Here is a 19,460-nt window from a genome sequence, read left to right as displayed (position 1 = left end):
GTTATAGCTACAATAAAAGGCAACTTAATATGAATTCTGACGGATATAATTATGATTAAATTCATTATTAAGGATGGCAGTACTGGCTGAGTCACTCACAAATACAGATATAGTCCTACTCCTTTTCTTTTGATTTTTTCTACCCACCTGAAGAGGTCTCCAAATTTACTTCTGAGGTGGCTACATGACACGTAGAGATCATAGAGGTAGGCTAAGATGCATCTTTCGGGAGAAGAACATTCTGAGGGGTTCACGACATGCTTTACCACACCACACAACCTGAGGAGAAAACCATGTGAAGAAATCAAATGCATATTTTGCTAATGTATATGTTATTGTTTGAATCTTTTAGAGTGAGAATATGTCTATTTATTACTTGGGGGAATAAAAGGTATCAGAGTGTTGACCCCAATCATTACAGCAACAGTAAATAATTGAGTAAAATACCAGTTTTCTATTATGATATTGAAATACTAGGCTTTTAAAAAAACTTCAGAAATGTCATTAACGACAAAAAAACCAAGAAGGTTCTCCACACAGAACATATATATGGAGGAATACATCAATTATGTTGCTATGACTAGAATACAAAAGGAAAGGTGAAGTAGAGAATCTCTCTTCAGTAAAAAGATTCACAAATTCAATGACTTTACAAAGGTTCTCAAATCTAGTCCTTTGCAAAGGAGCAATTCTAATCAGTAAATCTGAGAAATCTATTTTCAAGACCATGAGCTAGTTCTGGCATGAACCTGATGAGTGCATGGTTTGAGGTCACATTTCCCGTGTTTATCCAAACGAGAAAAAATTTATTTTAGTTTATCTGATAAAAGAATTTAGTGACATTCTCTGTAAGTCTTTCAGTTCAGAAATACCATTACTATTCGAATCTGTGCCATTTCCCCAAATCAGAACTATGGCCTCTTTGGTCATAGTTCATAAAACACAGAAGTAAACAAAAGTGGTCCATCCACGTATCCGATTCCATGTTGTCTGTTGTTATAGGGGTCAGTCTGCAATAGCTGGACTGTTATAGAGGACTCAGATTATTAAAGTCAAAATGGGCTTTACAGATCATCTGATTCATCTTCCTCATTTTCTAAAGAGAGCTCTAAGGCTCAGACAGGTGAATTAACTTGCCCATCGGCAAAGAATTACTTCAAAGAACTAGTCCAAGTAGAGGGCCTGGGTCTCCATCGTGCCAGTCCAGAGCTCACTCCACTACTCAGGGAACAGGGAAGCCAGAGGGAGCCTGGGATGTCAAGGCCAAGAAGGAACCACAAATCACAAACACCACAGGTGGGACTCAGGACACTGTGGGAGGAAATGGTAAGGTAGCATCCCAAACCCTGTGAACTGACATCAGCAGACAGGGCCACCAGGCAACTGATAAAAGCTGTCAATTACAGCAAAAGTGTCACACAATTAAGGGGGAAAAAAACACAACAACAACAAAACTCAATCGGTTGTTAACTATATAAGCAAATAAATTCCAGAAATACCTAAAAAGCAAAGAATTATTTTGTGATTAAAACATGTAAACATTTATTGGGAGTTTGCTAGGAACCCACTGTAGAGCAGTCAGTGTTTCCTCCATTTTTTTCACTTCCTACAGGTAAGAAAAACATTTTACACTGAGATCCTGTATACTTATTCACATAAGTATAAAAAAACCAAAATAATAGTTTTGGGTAAAATACTTATCCTTACTATGTATGATGAAGTAAAAATATAATATCAAGTATGATTTATGAACATTTAATAGAACATAAATTTTAAATGTCAAAATAAATGATAGTGAAATAAATTTCAAAATAACAAATAAAAAAATACTTGTCAAAACCTATTATATTCATTTCATGACCAACTAGTGGGTTTCCGTACTCAGTTTAAAAAGGATGGTATAAATTAAACAGCATGAATGAGCTCTTAGTTCAAAAAACTTCAGCAATCTGGGAGATTTATTAGCTATTTGATGTTGGGCACATAAGTTCAAGCACTTCATTTAGCAGGCCTGCGTTTCAGTTTCTTGACTAGTAAAGCGGTATTAATTATTCAACTTTACAGGGTAGTTGAGGGTTATTAAGTGGTTCTCTACTTCCAGAATTCTAACATTAATTTTATCACATTTAAAAATATATGTGATGTATGTAATATATGTTTCATGGATGCCCCTCTAGAATGGAGTAGAAGTTGGTTACATTATGTACTAGGTTACAAAACATAGAGAACTGTGGAACCCAAGAAACCCATGTTTCTTGAGCCCAGGAGGAAAATGGAAGAATAGGTTGTCCTTTTTTTTTTTCTTTAAACTTTTATTAGCTTTTATTTGATGCGGAATTTACTCCTGGGCTGTAAGTTTTTGTTTCTTCAGTTTCTTCTGAGATATCGTTTTCTTTTGTGCAACCTCCTCCCTGGTTTAGGAACAATCTGCTCTTTCTCAGCGAGGATCCTCTCAGTGAGGCGGGGAGAGCTCGTGGATGTGTTAACCCGCCCGTGAGCTCTGTGAGTTCTGCTCCCCGTCTTGGGAGCTGTGCTCACCCCGCTGTGTCAGTGACCAGAGAGTCTACATCTAAACCCTTAATCTCAGCATTTTTAAGCTTGTGCAGCAAAAACTCAGCACTTTTTCTGGGCCACCGACCCTGCGCCCAGCCCCACTGTTTGGCCTGGGCTCACCTGCCAACTCCTCCATTGTAACGACGGAATGGTACCCACTGCTTCTGTAACGTGACATCCTTTACATACTTGGTGGCTTTTCGGATACACATACCCTTGATGGCCTTGGGCAGTTTCACAAATGTTCTTAAAGTGAACTCAAAGTTTTGAACCTCGTGATTTGCTTGATTTTGTGGGGTTCTCTGGGTCAAGTGAATAGTGAACCATATTTAGAGGTTACCTCAGGCTGCTTTCGGGAAGAGGCAGGTTGTCTTTCCTTATATAAAGACCTGGAGAAAGGAGTCTACAGTGGACAAAAATGAGCTTAGTATAGGGTTTCTGAGAGCTCATTATACTTCTCAGGTCCCTGTAACCTCAGCCTCTAATGGGGATGATATCAGTTAATTATTTAGACCAACTTCACTAATGGTAGTAGAGAAAACCTTAGCCTAGAATTCACACAAACCAAAAAAAAACTCAGAATCGAGAAAGTCACTTGTGCTAGATTAAGACTTACCAAAAGAGCTTCAATTTATTTTAAAAGAAATTAAAGAAGTAAATCTCTAAGATGACAACGCACGCAAAGCTTATTTGCGTTGGATTCTCCAAATATAAACTGAAATTCCATGAACAAAGTTGTCACATACTCACTTCCTAATAACCCATGATGCACGGCCGCCCAGGTGGCAGCTGGCTTATATTGGTAGAAGTTCGAGGAAGGGAAGTAAGGCAGGAAGGAAAAGAGGAAGGAAGGAAGGAAAGAATCATACTTTATTAAAAATAACATTTTGCATGCTTACAACTCCTTCTTTGATAAGTGTTTTCTTGCAAACGGTATTCTTTAAATACGTTTTATCTTTTCATTGAAATAAATATCAACACTATTTTTCTTTTAAAACTACTATAATATTTCATCACAAATCATACATCCTAGGATGTGAAAAATGATAGTGACATTTTATATACCAACCCTTCGAACACCTGGGCTGTCTGGTCAGGATTCAGGATCAGACAGCTGTGGTACCGCCTGAGAACAGCCACGATGCAGACACACAGACCCGTCGTGTAACTTCCGGCCAGGCTGGAGGATTTCAGGAGCAGTTCGGCTTCTACCACACTCAGCTCATTTAGTAGCTACAGAGAGAGAAAAGACTGAATGAAAATGCAGCTGCCAACACAAACAGGCAAATAGTTATTTTTCAAAATGAGTCATTCTAATACTGCTTGATCTTGCCCCTTTTCCTGCACCAGGACCATAAACATATACAACTACAGTCTCAGAAAACACATCCCAGTGAATTAAACTGGCTTTTATTTTTAATCCTGTACCAAATTAGAGTTTTCCTTCTGTCTAGACATCATAGTATATGCAATCATAAAGAAGCCAATATTAAAATAGCTACATTTTATGGAGGTCCAAAGCTCTGGACTGGATTATTTCAGAGAAGAACATACCATCTCACACTCCCCCCACTTGTTTCTCTTCTTTTTAATGAAACAGAAGTTAGTTATCATTAGTTTCTTGTTGCTAACAAAGCTAACACCTCGAACAGAGTAAGCGATAGAAACCAGCTTTTACTTCAATTTACTAACAACATGAGATAACAAATGAGCTCAAGAATATGCATGAGAAATATAGCAGCACAAATCAAATCATAAGACTTTATTTTTCTTGCTTTTAATCTAAAATATACTCTGTTACAAACAGCAAATAAACTTTCACCTTTCCCTAAGCAAAATTATAAAAGACAAACAAACAAAAACAAAAAGCAACCATGAAAAGCTCACATTTTAAAAATGACTATTACATATTTTAGGACCGTATTATAATTACTTCATTGAAAATTATGAACACTGTTGCAATCAATATGCTAGTTCAATACGGTTGATTCAGAATGTCTCAATCAATCAAAAATGCACAGGTAGCACACTTTAAATTGTATGGTGCCTCGTGGGTTTGCTCTTCTAAGAAGGAGAGACGCGCAGGGTCTCTGTCACACCTGTATTGCGAAGTCAATTAGTCCGTTGATGTTCAGTGCTGGCTCCATGAGGTCAAAGATGAGCTGAATATGATGAGCCAACGGGAGGTGATAGGATGTCCCTGATGCAAAACTAGTGATTTGTTCCAGCACATTGTTGGAGATCTGTGCAAACAAAGGCGAAAGTAATTAGAAGACCAATATGCCACATAATTGTTATTTTAATTTTTTAAGGGAGAAATTTGAATTTATATGTGATTCTATTTAGGAGAAACTTAAAACACATTTCTACAGAAACCAAAACATGTACATATCAACTTCCTTACTAGAACTATAATTTGAAGAAATAAGCCAAGTTGTCATCAAGTCTAGACCTAACTATCCTAAAGGTACAACTACAAACATTAATTAATTTCCAGGTAACATCTATTTGATTCGATGGATTTGAAAACAAACATATTTGGTTTCATCTCAATTGTGTGGTATTTTATTTCAATCATCAATAGATTTCTCCCTTATTAATAGCAATGTAAGACCATAATTTAACAACATAGCAAGTACTGCATTAAGGATTATTTTATATATTTTATAATAAAGAAGGATTATTACCATAAGGTAAAAATATTTTCATGATAAAAATGAATTCTTTCTTAAAACTGAACTTAAAACTGAACTACTCAATAGTTTGAGATACCTTCAAATATGTTTTAAAAACATATTTAAAAACCAACTAAGGCTACAAACATATGTTGCATAAAAGATTTAAAGGAAATATGAATATCTCATATGCATAATAAAACAGTTTTAAATGACTACCTGAGATGTCACTTGATGCTGATCAAAATATGAAAGGAGTTGAAGCTTTGTGAACACAGTCTCCAAGGTTGGAAATGCTTCCTGTTTGTTCTTCCTAGCTTTTTGTCCTTCATCTCCAACTAAATAAACATGCAGTAGATACATTATTCTCCATTTAACAAAGCTCTTGACTTTAACGTTCTTGCTTTTCTTGAAGTATAACATACATATGAAAAAGTGAACAAACTGAATTTCTACAAAATACACATACTCAGGTTAACAAAACTCAAACCACACAATCACACACCAGAATCCCAGAAACTCCCTCAGGATCCCTTCAGTCACTCTCCCTCCCCTGGGGACCAAGATCGAGACTTGTAACAGCTTGGATTGGTATTGCCCACCTTGAGACTTCACATAGAGAACCATACGATACATACATTTAACATCTGACATCTTTCACTCAGCATTACGCTTCTGAGATTAATCCATATTGTTATTGCAATTTTAATTTGTTCTAAAAATGAATAATTCTCACTCATGTACAGTATTCCAATATGTGACTATAGCCCTATTTATTCATCCATTAGAGTGAGCAGTTTCTAGATTACGGCTACTGTGAGAAGCGCCTCTATGAACATTTCTAACTAACTTACTTTTAAAATAGGATGCCCTCAACAAGGAAAGGGGTGGGAATCACCCAGGCTCACTTTGACATGACAGGAAACTGGACTGGCATCTTCTTAGAAGACTCACTATGATATTTCCCCCAAACAGTCTAATATATAAAAAAGGAAATTTACACGATTCCTAACATTTTTAGGAGTAGAAAGGAATTAAATTCCTCCACAGTAATGGAAAAGTGTTACACTTGTCAATTTAGCATACAGAAGTTTGAAGAATATTCCAATAAAATTTTTTTATAAATACTGCTATCCCAGAGAGACTCTTGTTCTTAAGAGTTGAAGGACAATATCCAAAAATAATTAGATCCTGTTTTTAAATATTTCTTAATGCATGTATTTACAAAGACAAATCTAAAGACAGAAAGGAAAGGTTGGATTACATGATCTCTAAGGTCACTTCCAACACAATGATTCTAAGTAGTCAAAGACCAGTTACATCTTATTGGAAAAGTTTAATTTTAGAGAACAAAGGTCACTTGACACATTTCTCTATTAAAGATACAAGAAAGATTTCACTGAACCCAGAAATATTTTGCTAATGGCAAATGTAATGGCTTGAGAAAGTAACATTAGAAGAAAGGACATTTCTCTTTCAAGAATAAACAATTATAATTTAAGCCCTACCTCCCCAAAACAACCCCAGGCTGTTTTGTCCTAATTTCCTAAAACAAACAAACAAACCCTAATATCAAAGTAAATCAGAAGTAAAAAGGGCTGAGTAACATAAGGTACGAAACTGTGCCACTTTTATCAACAACAAACAGAACACAATGAGAAAGAACTAATAAGTTCATCAGACCTACTTGTTTTTCAATATGTATTCTCAAAGTTACAAATTAAGTGTGGAATTGTGCCTTCAATATAGCTGCTCACATGTCATGAGCATGTTCAAAATATCCAAGTTTTGAGTTTTTCATTTATGAACATGATTGATCCAAGGCTGAAAGCTCACATCAACAGTCGGGGATTATGTGTTTTAAAACTGAAGTTATTAACATAATTATTTAGTCCTTCCTGGGACGCAAACAAAACAGAACAAAAATAAAATAACAGACATGAGGAAGTGGACCCAGCATATGAGAATTCACAAACACATCTTTTTGGTTTATTTGTTTATGGGAATTGCGTTTACTTACTTACATACAGCTAACGACTTAAAGTCTCATATAAAAAAGATGCAATTGATTCTCGGCAATTTATATTCAATTTCAAAGAAAAATGTAAAAAATTAGTGGTGGTTCTCAATGGAATACTGTATTTTAATGATATTTACATGAGTGCTAATATCATTAGAATTCATAGAGTTTCCTCATCGGTCTAATTTACTTGGTTTTCATCACTTATATTATTGTTCTTTAGTTGCTTAATTTTAGCTTTCCTTTTTCAAAAATCTTTAAATTCTAGAAGTTGTGGCCTTTTAGAGATCGTTATGGTAAATTTCATTTATGTTTTCAAAAGACGCACCATTAAAAACCAAAGATGACTAGAATCAAGGTAAACGTAAAGTGATGTTTGACCATGTTCAACTGGAAATATCGTAAGGGTTTTAGACGTTAAACTCCCCTAGGTAAGGCCTGGCTCATCTGACCATGCTCCTAATGAGTTCCCCCGAATCATATTTTTCTGTGTAGACAGAAATCAAATATATGCTTATACACGAGCTCTGTCTTCCTGCCTCACCAATCCGCATCATTTCTGCAAACAGTGGGCAAATTTCCATAACTCTGAAGTATTGTTAGCTAGCATCTGGTGAGCATGCTAGGTTTTAAGTAGTGACAAACATACACTGTTTATCAGAAGACAGCTCACTAATCCCAAATTAACACATTTCTGGTTGAATTTTATCTAAAATGAGGGAAAGACAAAAATTCCCTTTGAAGATGCCTCTTCACGGTGGTGTTTCTATTCCTGCTGTCTCAAAAAGCAGTACAGAACTACCATTTTCTCTTTGTGAGTTCATAAACAAGAGCTGCCTGTTTCAGAGACTGATACAAAGATAGCAGACTCCAGTTTGGCATTAGAGACTCTGTGAAGGAAGGAAGCAGACACAACAGAAAAGGATACCACATTGCTTCCTTCCCCTTCGCACCCCTTTCAGGTTTCCAAAACCAAACATTCCATAGGCTCTAAAAAGACACTTTATAATTAACTTAGATGTTAAAAATGTATTACTGAACCTTCTATAGGACAGAGTATCCACCCCATTTTCAAGTATACAAAAAGTAGTTTCAAATATTCTTTGCTAGCTAGTAGCAGGACTTCTAAATGCAACCAACCCATTTCCTCTTTTTCTCTAAGAGAGAAAAGAGGAAAATGACAGATCAACAGTTTTTCTTAGAACACTTTTGTTCTTTCCAAGCTCAATAGTGACGGGCTGTGACAACAGGGTTTCATTTCCCTTCCATGTCTGTATCCCCTCAGGGAGACTTTGCAGTACAAGCTCCTGCACTGGCAATGGGGGTGGGAGTGGGGGCTAGGGATTTGATGCAAATCACATGAAGGTAACTTCTGTTGTGCTCCAAGGAATAACCTTGGACCTCAGACGCCCTCAATGTCACATTGAGAGTGAAAAACGTGTTGCCCATGTGCCTGTGTGCTCCTACTGATGGAAAGAGCCCTTTACATCAGTTCTATCTGGACTTTGCTGAAGGAAAGAACTAGATGGACAAGCGCTAGTAGTCCATCTGCTGGAAGTCTAAGGCCTGGGTCCCCTGTGGAGAGGTGCATACAGAAATATTTATTTTGTACTGACCAGCAAAGCTGGGTTCCTAGAGTGGCTCATACCACAGGTAGGAAGTGTGCGGTTTGCACAGGGAAAATCCAAACGTTTTTTTTTCCCCTTTGTATTTAGGTAACAGAGAAATGAACACCACTGGTGGTAGCGGAGTATATCGAATGATATCATACTTTAAATCATATGACTGCCTAATAAAATAAACAAATCTTGCGAAGAGTAATTAGGCAAATGTGAAGTGGATAATGGCAAAATTTCAATTATGCAACGTGGTGACATAAAGGTATCACTTCCCTGTAAAAATTAGGCAAAAAGCCAAGGGAAAGAGGATTCCAAATAAAGAAGGCATTACAGAACAGAGACCCACATTTTGTTTTTACTTGAAATCATTTGGTGATGTGGGTAGCCCACCCCGAGACCTTCTGAATAATGAGAAGGTAAGAAAAGCTCAGCAACTACACTTCAGGATTTTCAATTATCACACAAGTATGAGCACCCAGAGCAAACTACAGGCTTGAAAAGGATGGTAAAGCATTGGGGAAACTTCCAGAGTAAGAGTTTTCCAACTCATTCTTCAGTACTTCATCTGTGACTACTGTAGAAAATTTGGGAAGTATAAAAAAGAGGAGAAAGTAAAAAACGACCTCTATCTAGCTATAGAACATGCGATTTTAGTATAAGGATGACTATAAATGGAACAAAGACTGTAACATTTCAATGTGCTTATTCATATTTCAATGGGACAGTCACTCAGGAGAGGAAACACGGGGGACAGTGCCATGCACAAAGCTGATAAAGGCTGTGCTAAGAGAGAATGCACCAGACGTCACAATAGGAGCGAATGCATTTCGGTTCTTTACCCCCTGTCTCTGTGGTGCTCTTCTTATTTAGGATTTTCAAAATATCTTTGGTAATCTTCTTCAGCTGATGTCTCGCTTCGTCACGCTCTTTGCCCACTCCGTACAGAAGGATTGTGCGCTGGTTACATTCATGACTTGAAGATTCATCCTGAAAAACAGAAAACGCACTCTGAAACCCTTGTTTGCAGAGGTGGGGCTGCATTTCACGTCCATGGAATGCACTAACCACAGCCTCTCCATGCTGGCTTGCTGTGGTGGCACCCCGCCCACCGCTCAATTCACCTCAACTCCACTGGCAACACCCTTGTTTTTCCAGTTTGGGATTTGCTAAAGTTTAAAAAAAAAAAAAAAGGTCAACTGACCTGAAGTCTTAATAGAAGCAGTTGATGTGGGCGTACCCTACGGAGTAAGTTTTTATTGAAAAACTTTTCACTGTTTAAAATTTAGCATGGTGTTCATTTCACATCATACTATCTAGTTGTACTTTTCCCTAAAGATAAATATTGCTTCTTAGTAAGTTTGGTTTTCTATATACAGCATCAATAAATTTTTCATAGTCAGAAAAAAGATCTTCCTAGGATCAAGGACTTTTGTAAAAATGTTCCATTTTCTTCCAACGTGACTGTGCAAGATACATGTATGTTTATTTCCAAATGGCAAAAATATAGAGTGCAGATCTCATTAGATGTGAGGTAAATAGCTGGAAATGCTAACGTGTTCTGACACCACCTCCTCTTCTGGTCCAGCTCCTCAGCCCTGCCCAGATACCATGAATTCAAGCACTATTTCTCCCACGTGGGAAAGGAAATTATTTAGTAACAGAAAAAAAAAAAAAAAAAAACCCCGCAAATAATGTACAAGCCACTAGACACATTCCTTAGCCAAAGTTAAACAGTCCAGGATGTGTTCTCTCTTACATCTGGTTTTGAATTTTTCTATCTAACTTTCTCTCTTGGATCAATATTATTCTCTACTGTTTTCTTAGGAAAATTTCCAGCTCTGTCCTTCAGTCTATCTTCTTTTCTTACCGTTTGTACATGTCTGCCCCTGCTTAGGTGCTAATACTTCCTAACAGTGTCTAATTCTAAGGAGTTTGCAAGAGAAAAGAACATTTCCCAGGAAACACAAACTGTACTGTGTGCATAATTAGAAGTGGCCGCCACAGACCAAAATCCTGGAGACGTGGAGAATTCCAGTGTTTCATTTGGAGCACTCCACATCTGTACTCTGCACAAAGTAGCATTTTGCTTTTGCAGTCTTGAAATAAGAGCCTGTTTTCTGTGTCTATCACTTTCCTCTCAATCTCTTTTTGTCATTCTGTCTTTTTCTCTCTCTCTCCCTTGCATTCAAGGTACCACTTCTCCCTGCACTGGTTCCTTTTTAGTATATTCTACCAGAAATGTGTGCACCCTTCCAATCTATCTTGCTACCCCATCCCCAAATTATTATTGTTTCAGGTGTTCAAATGTATCCCGAGTATCCAAACCTCCCCCAAATTTTCCAAAGACAGACTTAACCACAGGATCAAGTCAACATAGGTAGATTCCTAGACCTGAGCTGCTTGGTAATCTCCCATTTTTGTTGTTGTTACACAGCGTTACTGATATGTTTCTTTTATGTCTGATGGGATATGCACATAGGAACCCTACAAAGGGAACAGGAGGGCACTGTGAAAATTGTTCAAAACTCATGCAGTGCCAGTCACGTGTGCTGGTGATTGTTTTCAGTGTCAAATGGTTCTAATGTAAACTTCCGTGTGAGGGGTGATGGAAGGACGTAAGCAGTTGTTCAAAAACTGTTTCTAGAGTGTCTACTTACAGCACGAAAAGGTGCTAGGAACCCAGAGGAAAATTCAAGGATGACAGTGCTTGTCGTCTCGGAGTGCAGATTCAGTAAAAGGAGCATTTGCAGAGCTAGATGCCCAAACAGAGATGGCGAGGGAAGGTGTCCTGGAAAGACCCATGTGCTCATGAAGCACGTGGGAGACTGTGGCTCCATATTGTACCATACGCAGCCCAAGCTCGGGGTAAGAGAGCTGTGACTACATTCAGGTCCAGCTCCACGGTCTTGGATATGAGACTTTCTGAGCCTCAGATTCTTCCCTGAAAAATGGGGTAACACCACTTGCCTTATAAGGTTTCTGTGAGAATAACTGAGATGAAGAATGTGAAAGTTTAGCAGCACCCCCTGGCATCCATTCATATTTCTGCATTGTACTTTTCTCGTGCACACATCCCGTATTCACACTGTACCACATTACTCAACGTTTCCTAAAGATGCAGGGACACTTCCTTCCTTTGTTATGCTCCTCTCGCCACCTCAAAAGCTCTCAAACACTTGTGCAAGTGCTACCTACAATGACAGCATCAGGCCCTTCACGCTGTCACCTCAGCTTAGGGAAACCCCCAGCACGGGGGGACGGGCAGGGGAAGAGAAGCTTTGGGGCATTTACCACAGTGTAATTCACTCATTTTCTAGGTATTTCTTTAATGTCTGAACTCCCCACCAGACTGTCAATTTTGTGAGGTGAAACCCCACGTCTGTTGTATTCACATTTCTACTGTCCTTAATGGGCACTGATTAGGCACTTAACGATTCTTGGATACATGAAATAATAAGTAAGTGGACTGATGGAAAAAACACATGACTGAAAGATCCGAGCCGGGATGAAGAATAAAAACTAGTTTTGTAGAAAACTTAACCTGATAGTTAAGTGCTAAAAAAAATGAAAAGGAGACATGAGAGGCAGACAGTAAAAACAAAAAAGTTTGTAGGGTGTAAGCTAGGTCTTAGTAGCGGGAATAAAAAGTAAGAGGCAAAACCAAGTGGTGTCTGAAGGAATTTAGGAAAGGATCAGGTATCTCATGGATTTCAAGATGGATTCACTAGACAAAATGTTGGGGTGGGGGAAGAGTAGGTAATAAGGACAGGGAGCTCATGGATTCACCTTCAGGTGAGAGAAATTTGAAGGGTAAGTAGAAATGTTGTATATTATTTAGTAGGTGGTTCGACATAGGGAGTAATGCAGAGGTGACAGCTTAGGGATAAGAGCAACATGTCACTGGGAGGGATACAAAACCCCCATGTCCTCTGCGGGCAGCGGGGGGAGGGCGGACGACGACAACAAAGAGGGCTGAGACAGTGGAAGGGATACATAAGCCGTCAGATGATATACTACACATGTCCTCTCCATAATTAGTAAGAGCACCAGATAAGTCGGGCTCACAGAAGTCGGGGAGGAGAAATTTAACAATGGGGGCCATCAACAATCTCAAATGCAGTGAAGAAATCACATTGATGTGGCCTCTCTGACTGGTTTATTAAGAAAAAACACATGTGATCCTCAAGAGAGAAGTTTCTCTGGGGGGGGGGGCAGAAGCAGGAAACAGAACTGAAGTAAGAGCAGATAGTGAAATGGTGAGAGTGAAGAAAGCAACCCATTTACTAGTAGCTGTGCATGGAGAACAACAGCTTGAGAGGAAAGAGAAAGTTCTATTAGGATAATCACTGGCAAACTCTTCATTCAAAGGTATGTTTCAAATAAAGTTTCTATAAGGGAAATCCAGGTTGGAAGGCAGATAACTGGCAAAGGAGATAGAAAACAATAGCCTTTTGTCTGGACTAACTTGGCAAGAAATACAGGCACACCTTTCTAATTAACCACAGGGAAAAAAAGAAAATTGGTGAAAAATACAGAGAAATTTGTAAGTGAAAAAGCTTTTATCAGTTCACCGGCCCTGAGATGCTCAGGGAGCTGGGCCAGAAGCAAAGTCATGAGTTGAAAGTTGAGAGTGAGGGGAGGGAATTAAAAAGCAAGAGCAGCAAGCACTTACTGTGTTTCCCCGAAAATAAGACCTAGCCAGGCAATCAGCTCTAATGCGTCTTTTGGAGCAAAAATTAATATAAGACCCGGTATTGTATTATATTACATAAGACCGGGTCTTATATAAAATAAGACCGGGTCTTATATTAATTTTTGCTCCAAAAGACGCATTAGAGCTGATTGTCCGGCCAGGTCTTATTTTCGGGGAAACACAGTAGCTGGAAAAGAACCATCCATCAACTGTGTATGGGATGTGATTGCCATACTTGCTTCTGATCGTTAATATTTTTAGGAAAATCATGACAGCGGTCACTAGTCTTCAAACAGAAAGGCAAAGACTTTTAAAAGTGACTGTTTTTCAATAGCCCACAAGATCGGTTTCTGTCAATGTCTTGTACATGTAGAAAATGTCCAAGTTTTCAAATAGCAATTAATACTACATGAGAATAAAGGCAACCTAAGAAAATGGACCAAATATTTCCAAAGGTAACAATGAGCTCTACTCTTTCAACTAGGTATTAAAACACCCTCAAATTGCATAGTTGTAAGTAATATTAATGATTGGCCATCAGTACTAAAGGAGTACTCTACTATTGATTCTCTGAAGGACACATTTACTGGGCAGCAGAAGGAACCAACTGGAGAATCCTGGGACATCTAGTCATCCCTTTCGTGCCAGCCCACTTCTGTCTCTGGGTTGAACATCTCATCTTCCCTGTAAACGAAGTTCTGAAAACCTCAAACTCCAGGTCAATTACTTTCTTTCTCTAGATAATATATCACAAAGACTTAATTGATAAGGAACAGGGAGGATGCAGGTCCAAATATCCTGAAAGGCCTCTTATATACAGACATCAAAATATGTCTCTTGAGCCAAATATCCTTAGGAGGAAAAATTGAAGTTAATTGAATTGAAGTCTGCTTTAAGTCATGTTCATTTCTTTACATAAGTGGTTAGAAACATTGCCAAAATACGTGTGTGTTCCCAAAGCTGTGACAATGGTGGTGAGATTATCAGAGCTATGTACTCTCCTTATTCATATTTTCTGATATTTGTGCACAGTGACTCAATAATTGTAGAATTTTAAAATTAATAATGTTCTTTTTAAAGGGAAATAAGAATCCCACTCTGAATGTGCTTCCTTTTCTTCCAAGCACTAATGGAAAACAGATGAAGTCGATGCAATTGTCCTGATAAAAACAAAATACAGCATTCAGACCTCCCAACACTCTTTAATTATGTATGTTTAAATATGCAAATGTAAACCCAGTATACATGATAAAGTAAACTGCAAACAGCATCCGACCTCATCTCCAAAAAAGGTAGTGAAAAACACTTTTTTATAAACGATGAATTTATTTACATAAAATTTTTATTTTGGCTAACCCATTAACATAAAGAACTCTTAAAAGTGGCCTTCTTTTAGCTGAATTCTTCAACATACCACATTATTCTGTTTGGTAAAAAATAACTTCCAATAAATGTTACATCGATAAAAAGCCCTGGACTGGGTGGAAGAACGGTTGTGCAGACGTACAGGGAAGCTGTGCTACAGTAACAAGAAAATAGCAGCTTCTTCTCATTGGTAACTCCACATGAGTTGGAGTAAATTTTTCAAGAAATCAAGAACATAGCAGACCCCTTTAATTTGATTTGTATAAGAAATTTTTGTTCTATGATAGCTTATACGCCACGGTATGGCTGAAATGGGGCGTTTACCCGATAAACTCGGGGCATCCTAGAAGCACAATGGGTGTCAAGGGGTTTGACTAAATGTACTAGTCCTCTGCTTTCAAGCAAAACACTCCAGACAGGGACTAGAAACAGTTGGATCAGCAGAGCTAGCGAGTATTCTCTTTCACTAGTCATCCCAATGCCCGAGTTTCCTTACTTTTGGGATTTGTCTTACGTCTAACCTGAATTTCTGTACTCTAAGAGGTGAAGCCAAGCTGGATGATTGACATAAGCAATACCTGACTTAAAATGCATGTGTTCAATCAAAACATTCACTGAAGTCAAAATGACCACATTTAGAAACCATGAATTTTTAGAAGTAAAACAGCCTAGGAGCTCCGTCTTCCTGCCCCATCTGGTTCCACAGGGACTACAGGGTGCTACCATTTCAGGACATGGCCCTCTGGGGAGAGCGTAATTTCATTCCAAGTAAATATTTTCAGATAAGCTGACAACCTTTAACAGACTTATCAAAATAAATCAACCAACTAAACCACCTGCATGTAAAAATTCTGGGGGATAAGTTTATTTTTCTAAGTCATCTCAGGCATAGAAAAATCAATAATCAAATCAATCAAAGCTAGTCCTGGTCTCAATAGTGATACATATAATTACAAACTGCATGTGTTGTTTAATGAGAGGTCAAAGTGCAAAACTTGCTCTACATCTATTCGTATGATAATATATACTTTTGTAACCTAAGACATTTCTCACTTAAAAGATTTTAATGACTTTCAGGGTCAAGTGGTCTAAATGGGTAAATGCAATGATTCCCCTGAGAAATTATTAGCAGAGAAGGTTCACAGACAGGTGTGGTTTTGAGTTAAAACCAGAGGAAAGGAAAAGTTCATATAGATCAAGGGTTGAAGCCTTTCCTTTCCCTTTCATATCCCGTATTCATAGCCCTCTAGGAATCTGGAAATACAAATTCTCAATAGAGCATATGATTTAAGTATCCTGAATTAGTGTTCCTTTGGTATAACACATTAATTTGTTGAAAATAGTAATGACATTTCTCACAAGTCTTGTTTCATCTGAAGGCCTTAGAAACACTTTATAAACAAACTGCAGAGTTTACAATTTGTTGTGAGGGCAAGTGTGACTCCTATTTTCTTGAAAGAAGTGCAGCCATTTCATTCATGGCGTTAGGGTTGTGGAGACGGTGCCTTGGGGAAGGTTTGCAGGTGCACAGTGAGAACAAATGCAGGGTCTGGGGTCAGAGGCCACGGGCTGGGAACTACGTCTCTAATTAATTCATTGCTCTACTCCTCAGCTTCCCTCATCCAGAGAATGGAAACAATATGAATATCTACTTCAGAGAGTGGTAGAGATCATAAAACAAGTTAGTTCGTGACAGTAAGAAATCAAACATTGGCTATTATTATTCTGAAGTATACGGAGCATGAAAGCTCTGTCAAAGTATAATTCTGTGTCTCCAAATCAACAAATAACTTAAGATTATCACTACAATAGTCAAATTGTAAAATAAAAATAATTTAATACCCACTTTTCCAAGAGTTTAATATCAAACTGACACCTCTAGATAACTAACAGATCAGAATCATTATGTAACTGAAATCCCCAAATGAAATGACTCAAGTTCATATAGCTTGATTTCAAATTCTTAATGCCAACAAAACTCTTGTGTCAATTTACATCAGTGGCGCTCAAACTTGAATGTGCACGAGCATCACCTGTAAGGCTCATTAAAATATAGATGCGGGTGCACCCCAGAGTTTCTGACTCACTGGGGCTACGTTTGGTGCCCAAGAACGTGCATTTCCCACGTCTGCTCAGGGAAGCCTCACTGATGTTCTGCACTTTGAGAACCATTGTTGAAGATTAGCAAATACAGATACAGACATATGCAAAACACAGAAGAAAGAAATAACCAAAACATACGTTCATAGCAAAGGCAGCCATGCACCCAGTGGTTCTACTGGTAACAGGAGGCCGTACTTTAAAAAATTGTGTGTGTGTGTGTGTGTGTGTGTGTGTGTGTGTGCGCGCGTGCACGTGCCCACAATAACATTTATATCCAAGTAACAGTGATACGAGGATCTCTTTATTTAATATTTCCCCCAAACCAAAAGCTAGGTTAAAAGGAAAAAAAATTTGTTTATATGTAAATTCTATTCAAGAAAAACATGAAAGACACATTATATAATAAGCCTGGCAATGGATACAACTGTTTTTTCTTTCTAATGTAATTTTGGAATGTTATCATTTATAATGGGAGGAAACTGTTTCGCCTACAAAGAGTTGATCAAACACAGATTTAAAATAATGACATGATTAGCCAGGAAAAAAACAAAGAGCAAGAGACTTAACATCCCTAACAAGCGCACATTTCAAGTTAATGCAATTACTTATTAAAATATAATATATCACCCAAGTTGAGCACAATATGTTTTCAGGTAAATAATCATCTGAGAAAGCAAGCTTGCAACCTTCTCCAGGAAGCACACTTCGAAAGGCTTGGATTTATCATTTGCATGGAAAATAACCAAAATAACTCATAAATAAATAACTCATAAATAAAAAAACTCATAAATAAAGCATCAACTCTATGGCAGGTTTCAGTAAAAAGCTGCAAGATTTTAAATTGCTTTTTAAAAGATGACTTTTCCCCCACCCTGCCCCACGTTTCCCAAGGAAATAAAAGCAGAAGTCATACAAGGGACCAGACGGAAATCCAGTGTCTGCAGAACTTTGTGTCCGGAGCATTTGAAGGTAATTTCTGATTGTGAAGTCCTCTCTTCTTCTCTCTCGCTCTATTTCTCTCTAGCACCCTCAAGACTTTACTGATGAAAACTCAGCAAATTATCATAAAGAGTTTTAACAACTAAGCTAAGACATCAAAAAGGAAAATACCAGATGCCACTCTGCAGGCTGAAGTAACTACCACTTACTGGATACATTCAAATCCTTCAGAATCGACAGAGTAACCAGGTAACTTTATATCTAGAAGTATATGACAAATATAGGCACTTACGCTATGATGTATGCGTCAATTTTCTCAAGTTTGCTTAAAATTGGAAACCTTTACTAACTATCAATGTAAGCACTTATTTGGAATAAAAAATTAAATATAAGCCACATTAATGGTGCCAGAGATAAACATTTACTTCTTCATTAAAAAAATAATTTATACAGAGCATGGAAATAAAATACAAATGGTCTCACTTATTTTACCTCGAATGTAAAATGAGATTTACATACATAGGGAGCTGAAATTCTCAGTATCAAGAGTATTTGTTATAGTTATAGTCTATGCAAAATGTGCATTCCCAAAGTAGAATTTTCAAAACTACCAGAGAATACACAACTAAAAGCAAATAGCAGTAGCAAGGAAAATAAAAATCAGTTCTTGTATCAATTAAATACTGTTTTTTGCTGGTTTAAGTTAAACAGGTGAGGAGATATTGAAAATTGAAGCCATAGTTGTGATAACATGAATCTTAATTGTTTTATTTTCAGTAATTAAAGGATAAAAGACATTATTAATTCCATTGACATTTTGGGGAAGTTAGTGCTACCATTATTTGTCATATTTAAATCTTTCACATGGAAGCTTTTTCAAAAAATTTAGATATTTGTACTTTTAACATTACGGTGTCTTATATTTAGGAATAATATTTTATGTAGAATCAATTCCATTGTCTTTGATGAAATAAAAAGTTTTCAAATTTCACTTTAAATTCCAACTTAGATGCCAGATAATGTATTCAAGTGAAGTTTTAGTTTCCATTTTAGCCACCCACTGGGGTAGAATAACCTATGGAACAGGACACGGACACCGTGTTGATGTATTATTTTAGCTACCACTGTATTCCCTATAAGCCTAGAAATCATGTCCGGCTGTTTTGACAAACGCCAGCTGATGACCACATACAGAAGCCATTTCTTTATTTTTTTTTTTTTTACTGTTTTAAAATTTGTACTGAATCATATTCAATAAAATGTATGCAAAAACTTCGAATATACTGAGCGTAGTTGGAAATGAGATATACATGGGTTAAAATAATTGGAGCTAAAGAATGAGTCCTTGTGAGGCTGATTTTTGAATGGAGGACAGCAATATAAAGGCAGAAATAGCCTCTAGTTATAACAGAAAATTTTCTTTCTGATTCAGTATTTTATTTAACAATAAATTTCCAATGAGTGATTTTATACAAATTTCTTTACACTTTTAA

General features: G+C 37.4%; 2 protein-coding genes across 9 annotated transcripts in view; one reads left to right on the top strand and one right to left on the bottom strand.

Moving 5' to 3' along the window:
• Positions 1–19,460, bottom strand: part of MED12L (mediator complex subunit 12L) — a 314,918-nt gene that overhangs the window by 73,216 nt on the left and 222,242 nt on the right. For all 4 annotated transcript variants that reach the window (XM_033088254.1, XM_033088259.1, XM_033088262.1 and 1 more), the window contains 5 exons: positions 9,707–9,854; positions 5,448–5,566; positions 4,653–4,796; positions 3,623–3,786; positions 148–279 (listed from right to left, as the gene is read on the bottom strand). In XM_033088254.1, coding sequence (XP_032944145.1) covers positions 148–279; positions 3,623–3,786; positions 4,653–4,796; positions 5,448–5,566; positions 9,707–9,854 — 707 coding nt within the window. The remainder of the gene's footprint in view (positions 1–147; positions 280–3,622; positions 3,787–4,652; positions 4,797–5,447; positions 5,567–9,706; positions 9,855–19,460) is intronic.
• P2RY12 (purinergic receptor P2Y12) overlaps positions 1–19,460 on the top strand; it is a 48,336-nt gene that overhangs the window by 25,888 nt on the left and 2,988 nt on the right. Inside the window, exons 1-3 of one of the 5 annotated variants that reach the window (XM_033088279.1) lie at positions 9,904–10,112; positions 14,137–14,278; positions 18,053–18,216. The gene's annotated coding sequence lies outside the window, so the exon portion shown is untranslated. Of the gene's footprint in view, positions 1–9,903; positions 10,113–13,116; positions 13,236–14,136; positions 14,279–17,919; positions 17,998–18,052; positions 18,217–19,460 lie in introns of those variants that run through there. The other 4 variants (XM_033088315.1, XM_033088298.1, XM_033088289.1 and 1 more) reach the window with 4 other exon arrangements.

This window comes from Rhinolophus ferrumequinum, chromosome 2 (genome assembly GCF_004115265.2).
Source record: "Rhinolophus ferrumequinum isolate MPI-CBG mRhiFer1 chromosome 2, mRhiFer1_v1.p, whole genome shotgun sequence".
In the NCBI taxonomy this organism is placed as follows: domain Eukaryota; kingdom Metazoa; phylum Chordata; class Mammalia; order Chiroptera; family Rhinolophidae; genus Rhinolophus; species Rhinolophus ferrumequinum.
Note: the sequence above shows the minus strand (reverse complement) of the source record. Positions and strands in the feature narration are given on the sequence as shown.